Below are 17,857 nucleotides of genomic sequence, written 5' to 3'. Positions count from 1 at the left end.
GCAGTAACCATTATTATTAACATTACAAGCAAAAACACAAAGCACGCATCTTTTTGTATAATGCAGGTTAACACGATGTTTGCTTTCATTCCCATTAATCAGTGTTGCTCTCTGCCTTCCATTCTTAGATTCTGTTGATCAGTATGTTGTAATACACTTATGTATATATGGTACATACCACAGCTCTGTGGAGGGGGCTGATACCTGCTGAAACAAGGTCAGTTATGTCCTGTATATGCCACCTTTCATGCAACATATAGCTTCATTCAATTTTCATTAGGTGCACACTGTTCTCTTTCTTTGCTAATTTACTAAATGTAAATCCATTGTTATATTACTGATTGTAAATGCAACTTTCAATATAGGTCAGTGGGTTAGGATATTAGGTTTCTTTTAAACTGAAACTGCATATGTCCTTGATCAAACTTCTCAGTAGTTTATGTTGCTCAGAACCTAATAGACTACTTAGATATGTTACATTATCATTACTGATTACTCATGACTGAATGGTAGATCTATTTCAGCTTCACTCAGATCATCACTGTAATAACAGTGTTACTGTTACCAACAAAGTCATCACCCATGACCTTAGGCTGGTAGTTCCTGTCTCAATATATTGAGTGGTCAGCATCTTCCAATTCTCTTTCCTATTTTGCATTCTATCTGATACGTAGCAGATCTAATCACCATAGCAGATCTCTGTCATTTTACACTTTGCTTCCACTTGTAATACTTCAGTCGTTGGGTGTGGGTTGCTGTCGGGTCCCTGTGGTTTACCATAGTGTTGCTAGGTAGCTGTGTTGTGTAACCCACACCAGAACTTGGGGGGAATTTTCCAAGCTCTGAATGTGTCTTGTGCCAGTCTTGCCTATCAGCTGGCCTGTAGCAGCTGGCTCTCATTAGCTAGCTAGGAGCTCAAGTCAGCTGTGGCTACCTCAACAGAGCCAACTTGACACAGTAAGCTTGTGATATGACCATGAACGAGGTTTGTATGTGGACCTGTGTTTGCCTGCAGCTGTAGGAATACACTGTTGTTACTGCTTTCTAGTTGCTCTGCATTCCATTAAACTAATCGTGCGTCTCTGCCAATTTGGCACCAGAATGCCATTTAAGCCTGCAAGTTTTCTAGCACCCAACCAAGACACTGGTCTCCCTTGTGGCCTAGTTTCCTGCTTGCTGAATTTTTATTACTTTTAATAGAGAAGTGCAGTATTTACAGAGGCTAAAAGCACCTGCAGAAGAATTTGTTAGTCATCCATTTGCCTAATAAATTCTTATCGGCTTGAAGTAGCTTGCCAGTAACTCTTGTTTTAGCAGGCTTCCTCAGTTATATCTTAGACTACTGTGCTGAATATAGTCTTCAACTACGTAGCACAGCTTCATGGTTCCCAGTGAGAACATCACACTGTGCTCTGAGCTGTGATTTCCCCAGGCATCATATAGGATAGACTGTGTGTTACAGTTAGCAGGTATTTGCCCTTGTAATAAACCTCTTATATTTTCAAGACCTACATTCTGCTACAGCTACAGTATTTTAGTTTCCCAATGCCACTAATTGTGTCTTTCTACCGCTTTTTATAATCAGTCACTGTGTTTGAAGATGGGCACTGCAACAATACAAATATCTGCGGATACTTATCTACCGCTGTGATGGAGCCCAAAGTCTTCCTTAGAGATGAGTGTGAACACCGGGCTAAATGGGCAGGATATGCAAAGTCAAGGACTGGGGGTCCTCTCACAAGTTTGTCTTTTGTCCCTCAGCTTGTAGAAGGTGGCATCATGATTGTTCGCACAGCTATCACCATAGCCAGGGCCACAGTCATGAAGGCAGCCACAAGCGTACCAAGAGACAGGCTCTGCCTGTGTGTGTAGTCGCTCACGCTGAAATTGCCTTACTCTTTGCTGTCCAGCAAAGAAGCTGGAAATGGTTAAAGCCCCACATGGAGCTCCAGTGTTGTTCGTGATGGTCTTGGCACTGTTATGGACATGACTCAGCACTCCCCTCTGGTGACCACTTGAGACACGGGTTCCAGAGAAAACAAGGGACAGGATACCCTGAGCTTCAAGTCACCAGGGCCCTGATTTACCACCTTCAGCTCCAAAGCTCACTCCCACTTTTTCCGGGATTTGTGTAACCAAAGTCATGGATCCTGTTCCAGCTAACACCCTCCAGAGAGACATCACAGAGTGCTGATGTTTGAACAGCTAAACAAGTTCTAACTGTGTCATTTGTGATGTTGCATACAAAGTCCATCTTGGAGACTGTGCAGATAAGGGAGTGGTTAACATCACTGGACCTCAACATCGCATACTTTCACATTCCAGTCTGGGCCATAAACACATGCATGGGCTTCACCTTTAGGGTGAGGCTTTCCAATTTACAGTGCTCCCTTTTGGTCTCTGTCTGACTCCGTTTATGTTCATGTATTGTATCAGGGCTTCTTTGGTATCCCTTAAATTGGAAGGATTAAAAAGTACTCCCTTATTTGGAGGGCCAGTTTACCTGCCCATCCTCCTTAGGATGGGCAATCACATATTGAGTAGTATTGAATGTCTTCTGCCTGTGGTGAGTGCGGAGAACACCAGTGTGGAAAACACCCTGCAAGCCACAAAGGGCTGAGAGTATCCTTCCTTGGTTCCAGGAGGGCGCATGGGTGGAAGCCCTACAGTCCAGAGGTTGCTGGGAATGTTGGCAGCATCAACCTCAGTGGTTACTCTAAGCCTTTTGAGCATGTAACCTCCCCAGAGCTGGTTCCTCAACACAATCCCCATCCTAAAAGGGACAGGGCACAAGGTTCAATCAATGGGAACAATCAATGGTTCTACACTCATGGAGGTCAGGATGGATATCTGTGAGACTAAAGGATAACTCTCATGGCCATTTGTCACTTAGTATCTGCTAGAACATGAGGTTGCAGGTAAAGAGAATAAGTGGACACAAACCACTTGATATATTGTAGGTAGGAGGTTATGCTCTAAGATCATGAAACATGACTTTGGTAGAATAAAGTGCTTGAAATGATCAGACAGCACAGGCATAATTCATGGTAAGGAGTATAACACGACAGTAACAGTCATCCTTTGGTCTCCATAGATCCATGGTAATATCCTTAGTTTTTTATGAATGTCTCAATGTGTTTTACTGTATGAAACTGATGACCAAAATGTTTGTGACATACAAAGTATATATAATCACACATTTGTGTGGCCTTCTCTGATTTTGAATTCTGATAAAGTTAGTGTCACCCAAGCCAGACAACTTTTAAGTCTACAAGGTCAATGCAATTATATGAATTCTGGAAATGCACATCTACACATTATAAACACTGTGCTGGGAACTAGGTAATCCTCATGTCTGATTGGGGGGGGGGGGGGGGGGGGGGGGGGGGGGGGGGGGTATGAAATGGATTCACAGTTGAACCTCAGGTGCTAGTGAAGTCATCTAGTTGGCAACAGCATTCCTGAGAGAGGTGGGGTGAAAGCAAGTGGCATGTGTATGTGGAAGAAAAAAAAAGTGGAAGAATGCGAGTGAGAGAAGAAAGAAAGAAGCATGTAAGTGCTATGAGTTTGGAGAAGCCACAGAGTGGTGGCTACGTTCTTTTTGTAAGCTCAGTTTTGGTTTGTGCCCACTGACCTATTTGTCCAGGGTGGGTGATAATTCTTTATTTTTATTGCAATAATTTTGTTATTTGAAGATTGCCATAGGAACATTACTTGTGATTCATCAAACACTGAGTCAATGTAAAGGTGTGCATCTGTTATAGATGTAAATGTGTCCAAATGCCCACATTTGATGTTACTCTTGCAATGACATCAAAGTAATTGATAAATGTGGTGGTAATTATCATAAAACCTCATACATATATACTAATTTAATTGATTTTTTAGATTTTAAATTGCATTTTAATTTTATTTGACAATCTTCAAAAATATCTAGGCAAAAACATATAATGATGACTTCATAGGTAAGATATAATACAAGAGCAATACTGGTTTAAAGTAGTCAATAGCATGTTAATGTAGCATGTTTATGTCTGAAAGGAATCAGAACTTGAGGTCATTATGTTACATTTTTTCAGTGAGGGAATGACTTACAAAGACAGGGAACAAAGTATTTAATAAAGCTGCAAGAAAGATGGTATGTGCAGGACACAGCTGACCACATCCAAACCTCTGTCAACCTCTTACACGTTCCAATTATATCATCTATGTAAAAATCGCTGTCAGAGTGTGACTTTTACCCCTGACATCCCCTGAGAAGCGAGGAGGGTGGTCTGCTTGAATAGGGGCAGAGGGGAGAGGTATGTAAACACATTTGTGGAGCTGCAACTTGCAGAGGCCAGAACAGCTGCCGTGGTCTCCGGGTGGATAAAACAATTGTGTGCTGGTGTCCTCGTTGCTGTCGGTCAACACACAACACCTGTATTTTCCAAGAATTCACAGCTCTAGATCGTCGAAGCTTGCATGTCTCTCTACAGAGCCAGGTGTACATGTAGATGTTTTCAGTCAGGTAAATGCACTTAGATTGCTTCTGATAACATTCCTTACACTTCAAAGAATATGATCCATATGCATCTATAAAAAATCGATGTTGCATGTCATACCTGAAAAAAAAGTTACAATGAATAGCAATGTCTTTTCAAACAGTTAAATGAAAGCCATTTTTAATATATTGAATGGAGAGTAGAAATATTGAATGTAGAAAGTAATGCAGTGTAAGTTTTAACGTAAACAGTTGCAGTAGATGGATGTGTTGAAGAAAATATTTAATTCTATTGGTTATTTCATTGGTTTGTTTATTAGGGCAGTGTTTAATGGTTGCCTGTTTCCTTATGACAATCACAATCGCAAAGTCTAGCAACCTCTGAATTCCAACGAAATGATGTTTTCACACTATATACATATTCATATACCTGGACACACCCACATTCATATAAAGCCATATTCTAATCAGAGTAGAGGTCGGCCCCTTCTGATACTGCCCGAAAATAGACTCCTTTCCTCTCATAATAATACTGTTAATACATTATTATTGTTTAGCCTACATAAGGTTCTTTATTTTTCCTTTTATAATAATAGATAAAAGTCGCTAAATTAACCAAATAATGTTTAAGAAGCTGGTTAATTAGATTCGCAGAATCTGCATTTGCCGTGGCTTGGAAAAGCACGGGTGGAAAGGGTTAAAATTACACCCTTGATAATATTCTGTCAAAAATGCCTGCGGAGTCATTTATGTCTCAAATATGAATGCATCTCATGGCAGCCACCAGTTAGCGCAACATTTTTTGAGCCAGCGCGTCACAAAAATTAACTCGCCTCGGTGGAATGCAGAGCCAAGAGGATCAACCGGTTGGAAGAAAAAAAAAAAACACTTTCTCTCCATCAGATGACTTTCTTTTACCAGAACTCAAACTGATATTCACGTGTTTGTTAGCGGGCTAATTTATTAAACAGGTCGATTAAGTATTATTTTCGCTCTTGGGCTGTTTGTCTGAGCGCCGCTGTATAGCTGGGGTGTGTAGTTTTATTTCTCCTGTCTACTCTTGAGGGCAAGGTTAGCATAGCGTTCGAGGGGTGCTGTTGCCTTCAACTCCCAGAGTTCAATATTAACGATTTCCCAGCTGCGAAACTGCTGTCAAAAGTGCCTGAAACCTGGCGAGACACTAGGGGACGTTTTAGCCGTATAGCAACTGGGAATAGGGTAACTAGTTAGCTGGCTAGCTAGCAAGAGAACTAAGTTAAGTGTTAAACTGCACGCAGTTAGGCAAGTCAGTTAATATAGCATAGCGGGCTTTATTTAAGTCGAAAATGTCATGATGATAGCTAGCTAGCTAGCTTGATAAAGTTGAGTCATAAACTTGGGCACCCACTGTTTTCATGAAAACGAAACTTGTTTCGATTGCTGCATTTCCTGGAGTCATTGCCTGTTCCAAAAAGGTTGCTGCAATTGGGATGTTAAAGAGAGAACCAAAGGAGGGAAATCGTGGTCTTGAGGACGATTAGCCAAAGTTAACAATGGAAGCGGATTCAGAAGACATGCAAATGAACGACAAAGGGGTGGAAAAATTAATGGACGAATATTTGAAGTCAAAGGGGTTTTATCGGAAGAAAATAGCCAAAGACGGTTCCTGTCTGTTCAGAGCGGTGGCCGAGCAGGTACGGGGAATGCCCTACTACTAGCAATATTGCTCGGTAGCTACAAATGGATACATTAGTCAGAGTTAGCTTGCTTGCTAGGTAACTTGTTCGGTAACGTTAGCCGAAAACCAAGCCCCCCACCTTCAGGATAAACACGTGCAAATGTCGCGCTTTTGCTGGTTTGATCTCTAGCTAGTAAGTGAAAGCTACAGACATCTAATAGACCATTTGCATGTTTAAAGTGTGATCATTTGAGTAATGGGACTAGCTGAGGGGCGTTAACTTGCCAACTAAATAAACTGCAAACAATATTGAACATCTAGCAGCCAAATCAGCAAATTACTTGTAAAAAACGTACTGTTCATTTCTTGCGACCGGTGTTAGCTATCGACTAACTACTTAGCTAACCGAAGACACCACCTAGGTATCAACGTTAGTCGGCCAGTCAGAATACTTTTCTTTTGTTTCACTTGCAGGTACTTCATTGCCAAAGTCGACACACCGAAGTAAGAGCCACCTGTGTTGACTACTTGAAAAAGAACAGAACGAAGTATGAGTCGGTATGTCCCCACAGGCACAATGAGTTGTCCACGTATAAGCGAACATTTAAATTCACTTTGTCTGATGCAACGTGCTTAATGTCTCCTCCTGTGCTCCTGACAGTTCATTGAGGGGAACTTCGAAGAGTACTTGCATCGGCTGGAGGACCCACAGGTAGCTTTAACATTTCAAACCTGATCCATCCTGCACTGTCTGTATATCCAGGTTTTACTGAGTACCATGTTGGTTAGATCAGTGTTTCTCAATCCTACTCCTGGTGGCCCACTGTCCTGCATATCTTCTGTCTATCCTTGCTCTACCTACTTGACTGAACTCATCAGTGGCACTTTTGATTAGCTGAGCACACCTGATTTAATCAAGCAGCGAGGATAGATAGCAGATACGCAGGACAGTGGGCGGCCAGGAGAGGTTTGAGAAAAGCTGGGTTAGATTATGCATTCCACGACCTACCATTTTCTCTCTTGCATATCTTGCTCTGTTTCAATGTTAATGCATATCAGACCTATTCTAGGTGTGCTATCTAATACACATCCCAGGTTCCTATAGTATAACAGAAATGGTGTTATACTATAGGAACACCTAATACTGGTACTGGAACCGTTTTTGCCACCAGACCCTTGTTCTCCACCTCACAGCGACACAGCCTAGCTTTTTTCCTTGGCCTTAAGGCAGCTGAAATATGCAGTGTCTCTTTCGTGGGAATGGGTTATTTTAAAGCAGCGGATAAGAAAACAATCCCCTTAAACTGCTGGGAGGTCATATATTTCAAATGTATACATTCCAGTACATAACATTCATTTTAAGAGTACAATGAAATAGACTTCCTCAAGGTATAATGGATAGCAATTGTCAGTTCTGGAATCTTTATCTTGAAAAGGGCTATAGACTGTGAGCCATGAATGACGGTGGCTGTTACACTCCCGTCCCTGCTGCATGGTAACAGGGTAACATTAAACACTGATTGTACAGTACTGTGCAGTTTAAATAATACAGTTTTCTATTGTTGACTTAACCGGGTGTTGTTCTTTCAGAATTGGGTTGGAGAAGTTGAGATCAGTGCACTGGCCCTAATATATCGGTAAGGCAAGGCTGCTAGTGCAGATTTCAGAAAATTAGTCACTTTATGGCAGCTACAATGCTTTTAACACGTTTGTGAATGCAGCCATATGGAAAATGTTTGTCTCACATGTCATGGTGTAAATTATGAGTGTAACCCTCCCATGTCAACACTCAAAGTCTGAGTTTTTGTGTGCTCCTTGGACATGCTGTGCATGATTTCAACTGTTAATGGTAATGCTTACCAAAGAAATGTTTAGATCAAACTTTCAAGTCATTTTGTGATGTTCTGAAGGTCACGTGTCTTCCATAAAGATTTCATCAAAATGTTCTCATTTTTCCCCCCTCCTCACTCCAGGCATGATTTCATCATCTTCCAGGAACCTGGAAAACCACCTGTCAACATAACTGAGAACAATTATACCGATAAGGTGGAACAAAAAAATTCAAATGTCGAAGCCGCTTCATGTGAGACGGCAATGGTGGCCGTGCGTGAATGCTCAAAGCACCTCCTCTGTTTCTGCGTTCTTCCCGTTAGGTCCGGCTGTGCTTCCTAAACGGGAATCACTACGATAGCGTCTACCCCGTGGAGTTCATAAAGACGGCCGCCCTCTGTCAGTGTAAGTGCGTCCGCAGACACAGTGCCGCACAGTCCCGTGCGGCTGCCCTGTTGTGCTGCTCTCTCACTGAAGTCTTTCACTTTTGTTTCGTGCCGGTGTGCATGTCGCGTTTCACTTTCGTTGCGCGCCTTCCCTTTTTGACCTTGTGCAAAACCGCTTATTGTCAGTCGTTGCTCACATTCTTATGTGTTGCTCAAAATTCTGACGAGTAATAGATGAGTAAGTTTTCTTGTTTTTTTTACTCTGAACGGAAGTGGCTCACTTCTACCTGTTCTGCTTACTGAACCAGTCCAGGTGCTCTTTCCTGGCATTTAACTCTTGGAGTAATTCAGTTTGCTAAACACTCACTGTTACCCACCTATAACACTAAATCCTTCTGTAGTAGTAAAGTAAGACTACCTGGCTATGACACAAGGACAGTGCTTCCCCATAGCAGTCAGGTTCATAACCATCAGAGTCTGTTGCTCTGAACTCGGTTCTGTGCGTTCAGATAAGGAAACTATGACGGCGAAGTTGGACGCCTCTTACTAAGTGTGTGCGTGCGCTTGTGTCTGCAGCTATTCTGTATGAGTTGCTGTACGAGAGGGTGTACAGGGTGGACCACAATGTGGTGGCGGCGGCCTGTCTCGCGAGGCACGGCAACCCAGAGGATGGTGGGTACGGGGAGTGCAAGAGCAGCGAGGAGTCGGACCTGGAAGACGACGAGGACTTCTGGTAAGAAGAGGGGGCTGCGGTTTTTCAGTAAAGCTGGCTTGAGCACAGCGGCTAGCCAGATGGCTAGCGTCTGGGCTGAGTATGAATCGCAGGCTTTTTGGTTTCATTTAGCAATCTGATGTAGTGCAGCGTCATGGCAGTTGGTTGTGGCACTACTGCTTAAATCCAGCCAAGTGAGGATGCCTGAGAAACATTTGATTGAGCTCCTGTAAAAATAAATGCATTTCATTCAGTACAACAGAGCAAATGGTAGGTTCCATGGCCTCAGCTAGTGAAATACAGGCTGGGTGTAATTAATAAGATCCCATGATATTGATGAGCAAGTCAGCTTGTTAAACTCTTTTGCTGCATTGAGCTAGCTGTATTATATATGAATAAAGGACTTCCTAATCAAACTGTTTGTGTGTAAAAACTGTGACAGCTGATCGCCATAGATTTTCACTCTGTAGCATGTGAGATTTTATACTGTATTGGGTGTAGAGAAGTGTTTAGAAGATACTGTTTTTGGTTACTGTCATGAACAGTATTGATGTTCCTGCCATGTCATGCCATCAGGCTGAGCCTGGGAACCTAAGGATTACCTTGAAAAGTGTCCGGTGGTTGATATTAATGCATTGCTTTTTGAAGACATGCAGATTTTCGAAGAGTACATATACTGTCCAGTCTGATAACAGCAGAATCTTGTAATCTGTGCCTTGTAAAATGGTCTCGTTTATGGTCTAAACCCCTAAGGAGGACATTAAGAAAGTAAGGGGGTTTCTGGCTGCTCCCAGGCAGTGGTGTTGCTATGACAACGTGGCACAGGACAGGTGTTTCTCATGATAGGTGATTATGGGTAATGAGCGCTTCATTGGCATCTGATAAATACCAGCTGATGAAGCTTACCCCTTCCCTTTAGTTTCATTACGATTAGTTAGAAACTTCTATGCTCTTTTTGTTTAGTTGCTATTGGTTAGTGAATATTTTAATTTTACTTTTCCTTTACTTTACTTTTTTCTTGATACCTTTAAAGGTAAGATGGTGTTTAATTGGTTGTGTGCTTAGTATCTCAGAAGCTTGTAGGGAAAGCATTAGTTAGGCCTTTGGAATGTGTCTGTCATCTATGTGTGGTGGTGTTCATGTGGCAGTGTAGCATAGTGGTTAAGAAGCAGGACTCATAACCAAAAGGTTGCCGGTTCAGTTCCCTACTGGGGCACTGTTGCTGTACCCTTGGGCAAGGTAATCAACCCACAATTGCCTCAGTAAATATGCAGTTGTATAGATAGATAACATTGTTAAAAAATGTACCCGGTCTAAGTCATTGTGGATAAGAGTGTCTGCTACATGCTAATAATGTAACGTGTAGTGATCGTTTCTTTATGCTGATGTCTTATTGACTGCTGGGGTTTAAATTTGACAGGCCCAATGAGGCGGCTGTTCCCTCCAACATGAACAGTCGGAGGATCCCGAACAGTAATCAGACCTGCAAGGTACAGTTACGTCAACCAGTTGTTGACATCATTCTCTTCTATTCTGGGACAAAGAGAATGCCGGCGCACACACACATCACATCTGAGTTGCTCTGGAACCTGAGAAAAGATAGCATAAACATCAGGGCACTGGAGAGTTGACCATCTGTTCTTGTAATGGTGTTTGTATCTGGCATGTTTAAGGACAGCTTATGTAACTGACATTACTTTTGCTGGTGTTGACATTGCGTATGTTGATGGATTTTAATGTTTTCTGCTTTTTAATTGTTTGGAGTCATCTGTTTTGGATGGAAGTAATTCAACAACTGATTACTTTGAAAAAAGATGGGGTTGATTTTCTTGCTGAATTCTCCAACACTGTACGCCCCTCGCCCCCCCCCCCCCCCCCCCCCCCCCCCAGACTGCAAAGTCGCACCCATCCAGGTTTTCTCTGTCCCAGAGAGTTCAGATGTCTCTAAACCCCTCGTTCTTCAGAAATGTGGAGTATGACGTCTGGCTGAGGTCGCAAAGAGGTATGCAGCAATACATCTATGTTTGCTCAAAATCGGTGATCGTGGCACTTTACTCTTCAGTGTTGACGTTTATTGGTAGTGAGTGATGTCATCAGGCTAACAGCCCTTTTTTTTTCTCATCCAGTTCAGCAAAAGCGGGATTTCTGCATGGCTGCCGGAATGCAGTACAGCGTTGGGGACAAGTGCAAGGTGTGACTTTACGGTGGACGTCGCCGGCGTTCTTTGCCGGTGACAGCAGAGCAGGTCTTAAGTCACGCTTGCAGTGGCGCTTAAACCGGGGAGCTGTCCCTGATGCCAGGCTGTGTCTCTCACCTCAGGTGCGTCTGGACAACACCGGCAGGTTCTACAGTGCCTACATCCAGGCCGTCGATCCCGAGAACGGCCCAGTCACGGTGTTCATCGAAGAACTCGGAAAGAAGTACGTTTTAAATGTTTAAATGTTATTTTAAAATGCCTTGTATTTAACCCATCTTGTTTGAGAATTTCCTTGGTGAGGCATTGAAGGGTATGCAGACTTATTTGTGGGTTTATGGGAAGTGGTCACTGACTTCCTTTGCTTTATTTTTTTGTATTGTTGTCAGATGACCTGCTGCACTTATAAAGTATATTAAAGTCAGATGAAATCTAGTCATTCTGTTAAGTCAGCAGTCTGGTCCTGCAGCCTTGTCAGGTCTATATGGAAGCTGAGTACTTGCGATTAATGATATTTATTACAGTGCTGGATATCAAATGAGTAGTCCGTTAGATATTCAGTAGGGCAGATGTGAAATTGTTTCTGCTGTGCATGTAATTCAGGATAAGATTTCATCTTTCGGGCAGTATGAAAACAAAATATATTGCGTTGCATTCTTCAGACCTGAATTGGACATGCTTTTGCAGATGTTCATATGTGAAACGGCATTCACTTGTGCAAGCACGGGCTGATGCCCACATTTCACTTTGTTGAGTCATAGTTTGAGGTGTTATAAGCGAGAAGTCCAGGTTGAGCGTGACTGGAAGTCCTGCCCGTGTGTGTGTGTGTGTGTGTGTGTGTGTGTGTAGGCACACCATCCCTCTGTGGGACCTGCGGCCCTCTAGTGGTGACAGTGAGTCGTGGAGCACTGTGGCAGAGAGGGGGAAGAAGTTCAGCCTGGTCAATGGCAACGGCCATCACTCCGGTAAGAGCCCCGGCCTCGGGTCCCACCACAGGGCGGCCCCCGCGCCGCACAGAGGCAATCTCTAACCGGCTCTCTAATCCGCCTTCCAGAGCGGGAGACTCGAGGGGGGAGGAAACCGGGGAAAGCTCTGCAGTCCCCGCATGCTCCCCCGGCCGCCGCTGCAGGCCGCATGCAAAAGCAACATCCGTGGCCCCCGCAGGCCACCGTAGACGAGCACGCCACAGGCAGGACCCTCCACGCCACAGCCAGGTCCGCCTGCCCTCTCTGACGGTCACTCGTTTGTACACCTTGACCGCACTTCATGACTGGCTGATTCAGGTGTAACCGCCTCACAGGATAGAAAGTCAACAGCATTTACTTACTGTGTGTTGCCTGGGCTGAATGCTGTCGTGCTCTGTGCTTAGATCCCCAGACTGGAGAAACGGATTCATACAAAGCAGGCCCCCACCAGACTTTATTTGGAAGAACCCTAGACCCAGTTTCTTCAGGGGTCCATTTAGGTAGATGAGAGTGTGATGAGTAGTGTGGGAAAGCACAAGGCACATTTCATGTCCTGCACTTTGGAGGGTGCGGCACTGAGAACTGGGAAGTGTAAGAGTTCAGCTTTGCACTCGTGGGAAAGTTATGCGAAGGACGAGCACATTCTTAATGCAAAGCCTTTGTAGATGGAATGGCACTCCGATTGATCCACACGCAGGGCTTTGGTTTGGTGCGGCACCCAGGTGTTTGGAACACCCTGGTAACGCAGGCTGACTGGCCTCTTCTGGGTGTGGTTCGATTAGTTGGTGTCCTGTTACAGGAAGGGCGAGCCCGGGACCTCTGCTGCCCCAGTGCAGGAGCCTCACTTCGGCCTTTCCCCCGACGAGCGCTTGGCGCGGGAGGAGGAGGAGAAGTCCCAGGCCCTGCTGGAGATCATGCAGAGGGATGAGAAGAGCTTTCCTGCTCTTGGTGTAAGTTTAAACCTTTGTGACACATGCAGGAGGGAGGAGCTTTCCCACCCTCTGTGTGCGTTTAACCCTTTATGACATGGGGGAGCTGTCGTGCTCTGCAGGGAGAGTGGGTTAGATGGACATGATTTTGGAGTAAAATGTTGACTTTTCTATGCAGATGTCCCATTGTGTTGAGCAGATATATACGCAAATGCCACGCTGAGGTCTCTTTGGTCACTCTGCTCTTTGAAGCTTGTTGAAATGTGTAAAATGGCAAAATTTGAGTGCAGTGTGCATTTCAGTAGTTTCAGTACATTCAGATTTTGCAGTGCTGGACTTCACTGTGCTCAAACGTTGAATCTGTCAAAAAAAGCTGAGTGCAGCCCTCTTTCTAGAGCCAGGGAGTTTCCCGGCCCGTGACTCAGACTGGAGATGGAGGGAAGAGGTCCCAGAACAGTGAGAGGCGTGGCTCCAAGAAGAAGGCGGACCCTCAGCCTCAGGAGGCGTCCGGGGACGGCGGTGAGTTTATACACACGCACACATACACAGCACCTACCCGATGACCACTTCACCAGAAGTTGTGTGTGCTGCAATCCGCCAACACCGTCTGCTTTTAGAGGATGACTGTGCAGTGACTAATTCGCAGAGTCTCATCAAAGTGTATGAAATTTTTCTTTTTCCTTCTGCAAATACAGAGGCGAAAGATCTTGCCATCAGATCTTCCCATAGAGCCGAACAGACCAAGCTCTCGGTGAGTTCCTGAAATTTTAAGCAACCCCCAAGCCCCCTCTCTTGTGCATGTGCACTGTTATCTGTTCAACTGTGGCGTCCCTCCTCTCAGGGTAAATGTGCTGGTCAGCTGGAACGGAGGTCGCCCTCTGCTGATCATAACCAGGCAGTGCAGAGACATGTCCCCACAAAGGAGGTGGGATCTCATGTTTGCAAATGTTTGTTTTGTAACCATGACATTACAGTGGAGTTTCCACTGGAAGGTTTTTGACTTCCATGACTGGATAAATGATTGTTTTCGAATTCTGTGCTCAGTTATACCCTAGCACAAACACAAAAATGAAAATGTTAAATCAATCAAGTCTTTAATTAGAAGCGGCTGGATCACAAACCAGCATATGCATTGTGCCCTTCAGGAAAATGGCTGGGAATTACTGTGCCATATCAGTTTGAAAATGCCAGGTGTTTTTACCTGTTACAGTAACTTGCTTACAACAGTGAGTTCGTCCATGCCCCCACAGTCTTCCTTTGAAGTCATTTTCTTGTCATGATATGAGATCTGCATTGGCTTATTGGAAGTGGTGGCAATGTTCATACCGAGGTTCTTTTTTCCACTGAGGAATTAAAGGTTTGCGGTTGACAGCTGTATTTGTTCTCTTCCAGGATTCAGCCCGCTCGGGGAGCTCTCTGGGACCCCAGAGTGCCGAACGGGGTCCCCCTCCTGAACCGAGCCGAGCTGCTGCTCCCACATCCGCTCCCGCTCCCGCTCCTGCTCCTCCTACACCTGCTTCAACCGTATCTGCTCCTGCTTCGGCTGCATCTACATCAGCCTTATCTGTGCCTGCTCCTTCTGCCTCTACTCAAACCGGTCCCTCTACCACACCTGCTACTTCTACCACACCTGCTCCTTCTACACTCACTCCTTCTGCTGTACCTGCTCCTACAAACCCCGCTCCTTCTACAGCAGCCACTTCAACTGCTGCTGCTCCTTCTACTACACCGGCACTGCCTCCACCTGCATCAGCTGCCTCCGTTCCTCCTCCACCTGTGCCTGCAGCTGCTTCGTCCGCTCCGACTCCGCCTGCACATACCTCTGCTGCCCCTGCCGCTGCCCCAGCTCCACCTCTTCCCGCCCCATCTCTTGCCCCCGCAACACCTTCCCCGGTTTCGGTCACCCCTGCAGTTCCCCCTCCCTTGGTCCCGAATCATCATCATCATCATCATCATCCTCTTCCACAGCAGCAGACCCCAGCGCCCCCTGCAGGCTTCCTCTCTGCACCTCTGTCTGGGGACGCCTCGCCCTTCGAGAGGCCGAACTCCAACCCTCGAGGTATATTGCCCGTCTCCAGGAAGGGCTTATAGAGTTGCAGGATCCTCTGTGTAGTGTTTGGTGAGGAGCTGCAGTGAAACACAAGAAGGGATAGCATTGTGGCATAATATTAAGGAGCAAGGCTTATAACCAAAAGGTTCAATTCCCTACTAGGCCACTGCTGTTGTACCCTTGGGCAAGGTGCTTAACAATTGCCTGAGTAAATATCCAACTGTATAAATGGATAAAATTATAACCTACTGTATGTAAATCGCCCTGCATAGGAGCGTCTGCTAAATGACAATAATGTTAAGAAGTGTTCGTCTACATAGACAGAAGGTTAGTTCACGGACTGCTCCCTGTTTCTCTCCACAGGTGTGATGCCCCAGCTGACCATTGCCCCAGCACCCCCCACTCCTCCAGTGCTGCCTGAACACATGTCCAACCATCACGCCCCTTCCCCGTCCGCGCCGCCCCCCGGGCCCCTGCATTTCCACCAGATTTCGCACCTCTACCAGGACCCCCTCTACCCCGGCTTCCCGCTCAACGACAAGGACGAGCCGGCGCCCACCCCCCAGTTGTCCCTCATGCGGAACGGACAGGACCTTCCCAAAGGTGGGCCCTCTGTCAGACACGCTACATTCACATCACGTAAAACAAAATGCTTTTGTTTCCGTACTTATTCCTAAACGGCCAATTTTCATTCTAGAGATGGGTGTCCTGAGATTTTTCTTCAACCTGGGCGTCAAGGTAAGACTTCGCCATTAAAAATGTACAGTAGAGCTCATGTTAATGATGCATTCTGCAGGACTTGCACACAGAACAGCCGATGAGCTGAAGTGCAGCATTTATCTGTATATTTCCACAGGCTTACCTGAACCCGATGTGGCCTCCCCATACATACATATACCCGCTGCTGCAGGCTCACATGAGCGCCTGTGCCATGCAGCCCAAACTGCCCTCCCCGGCTCCCTATATGACCTCCTGGTATTCAGAGACCCCTCCCCCGGGTCCTGTCCTACGCATGAGCTCTGTGCCCGGTGGTGCCGTGACGATGCAGGAGGGCTACGGCCACGCCCCAGCCTACGGACACGCCCCGCCCCCCGGAGGGAGGCCGCCGGGTCAGTTTGAGCACATCCCCTGCCCGGTGCCGCCTGGGGTGGGAGTGGGCATGGGATTGGTGGGCGGGGCTCTTGCGCCTCAGCACGCAGATCTCGGCCTTGGCTCTGAGGGCAGGCCTGCCATGGGGTACAGCCCTCAGCCTGCTGCTGCTACCCTGCCCCCCGTCATGGGTGGTGTCCCTTGGCCGGGCCCCCGCCCGAACACCTTCCCAGGGGCGTTCCCCGCCCGCCCTCCTCCTCCGCCCGCCCAGTACCTCCCGCCCCCTCAGTTCCCCCCCGTCACGCTGGGGTACCCTGCTCCGCGGATGTCCGGTGGCATCCCCAACATAGCGCCACATGTCAAAAGCAGTGAGGCTCCTGTGGGGAGAGGAGTTGGTCAGACCCTCGCAGAGAGACCGCCTGGTGTGCCTAGCACCGACCCTGAGAACGAGTCGGGAAAGGAGAAACGGGTAGCCACGCCCCTGACGGGACCGCCACGTCCAGCCAGCGTCCCCAGAGAGCAGGCTCCGCCCATGGCGGATCAGGTTACGGCAGGAAGCGGTGAAGCCAAGGGTAAAGCCAGGCCGGTGTATGTGGTGGTGAGCACACCAGACACAGGCCCCCCCACTGTCCCGCCGACCCAGAGGATAAAGGTCTCTTTGAAGGAAGAGCCCGGCTCAGCTGAGGTCTGTCAAACCCCAGCCAACGAGAACAGCGGCGAGGACGGCACGACCGCACCAGGAGGAGGTCCCAAGGAGGGCGAACCGCAGACCGTGGAGCCCAGCTCTGAGCCACAGGTCTACCCTGTGTGGGAGGAGGAGGGAGAGCCCGGCGAGACGGCTCTGCGGGGCAGCCGGTCCTACTACCGCTCCTACCGGGGAAGGAGGGGCTACGACGACAGCCGGGGCTACCGGGACACCAGGTGGAGGGGGGAAGGACGGGGGTACCGCGGGCGGAGGGGGCCGGACGACAGGAGAGAGTACCCCTACAGGGAGAGGAGATCCGGCGAAAGCAGTCCCGCTTACCCCGGTGCCAACATGAAAGGACCGAACGTGAGGGGCCGAGGGCGGGGCTACAGTCCGTACCCGCCCGGGCGAGAGAGCGGTTACACTGTGGTCTACCAGAGGAGCAACACCTATGCAGATTCATAAACAGTCACGTGTCTTGCGATGTTTGGTTTGTTTGTTTTTTTTTTTTTGTGTACTTCTCCCTAAATTTAAACATTTTAATGCTTTGGGTTAAGGAATGCCATGCATTTTGTTCTTTTACTTTCTCATTAAAGCTTTCATTTTCCTCCCACTTGGAATATTCATCTCATTTCGGGTATGGAAAAACGTCCATTTGTCTGTTGTGACCGTGGCAACTGCCACAGCCTTCACTTCCATTACGTCAAATAAAATGTGGAAATTAAAGCCAGAAGTTAACCATGCTAATAGACATCAAGAAACCAAGGAAAATGGGTCTCATCTCAAAAACAAAGTAGATGACATGGATGTGTAGAGCACATGCCTTAAAGCAGTTTGTCGCTGTAAATGTTCTTTTTCAAAAAAAGTTGAGGGGAAA

General features: G+C 46.6%; 1 protein-coding gene across 1 annotated transcript; it reads left to right on the top strand.

Moving 5' to 3' along the window:
• Positions 1 to 5,655: 5,655 nt before the first annotated feature.
• On the top strand, positions 5,656 to 17,445 carry otud4 (OTU deubiquitinase 4). The gene is made up of 21 exons (XM_036551872.1): positions 5,656 to 6,156; positions 6,615 to 6,698; positions 6,802 to 6,852; positions 7,731 to 7,777; positions 8,114 to 8,186; positions 8,294 to 8,375; positions 8,933 to 9,089; positions 10,489 to 10,558; positions 10,959 to 11,070; positions 11,195 to 11,259; positions 11,388 to 11,488; positions 12,112 to 12,227; positions 12,317 to 12,476; positions 13,027 to 13,177; positions 13,552 to 13,675; positions 13,852 to 13,907; positions 13,998 to 14,081; positions 14,549 to 15,215; positions 15,570 to 15,809; positions 15,904 to 15,944; positions 16,063 to 17,445. Exons 1-21 carry the CDS (start codon positions 6,016 to 6,018, stop codon positions 17,443 to 17,445), a joined length of 4,005 nt encoding a protein of 1,334 aa, XP_036407765.1. The 5' UTR covers positions 5,656 to 6,015.
• The last annotated feature ends 412 nt before the right edge of the window (positions 17,446 to 17,857 follow it).

This window comes from Megalops cyprinoides, chromosome 18, assembly GCF_013368585.1.
Source record: "Megalops cyprinoides isolate fMegCyp1 chromosome 18, fMegCyp1.pri, whole genome shotgun sequence".
Lineage (NCBI taxonomy): Eukaryota > Metazoa > Chordata > Actinopteri > Elopiformes > Megalopidae > Megalops > Megalops cyprinoides.
Note: the sequence above shows the minus strand (reverse complement) of the source record. Positions and strands in the feature narration are given on the sequence as shown.

What these genes read in the sequence shown, in the direction of transcription:
- otud4 (XM_036551872.1), top strand. Translation starts at nt 6,016, where the DNA reads ATGGAAGCGGATTCAGAAGACATGCAAATGAACGACAAAGGGGTGGAA. An exon ending in GACGGCCGCCCTCTGTCAGT is followed by an intron (nt 8,376 to 8,932) that starts GTAAGTGCGTCC and finishes TTGTGTCTGCAG; the next exon opens with CTATTCTGTATGAGTTGCTG. An exon ending in AGAGCTTTCCTGCTCTTGGT is followed by an intron (nt 13,178 to 13,551) that starts GTAAGTTTAAAC and finishes CCCTCTTTCTAG; the next exon opens with AGCCAGGGAGTTTCCCGGCC.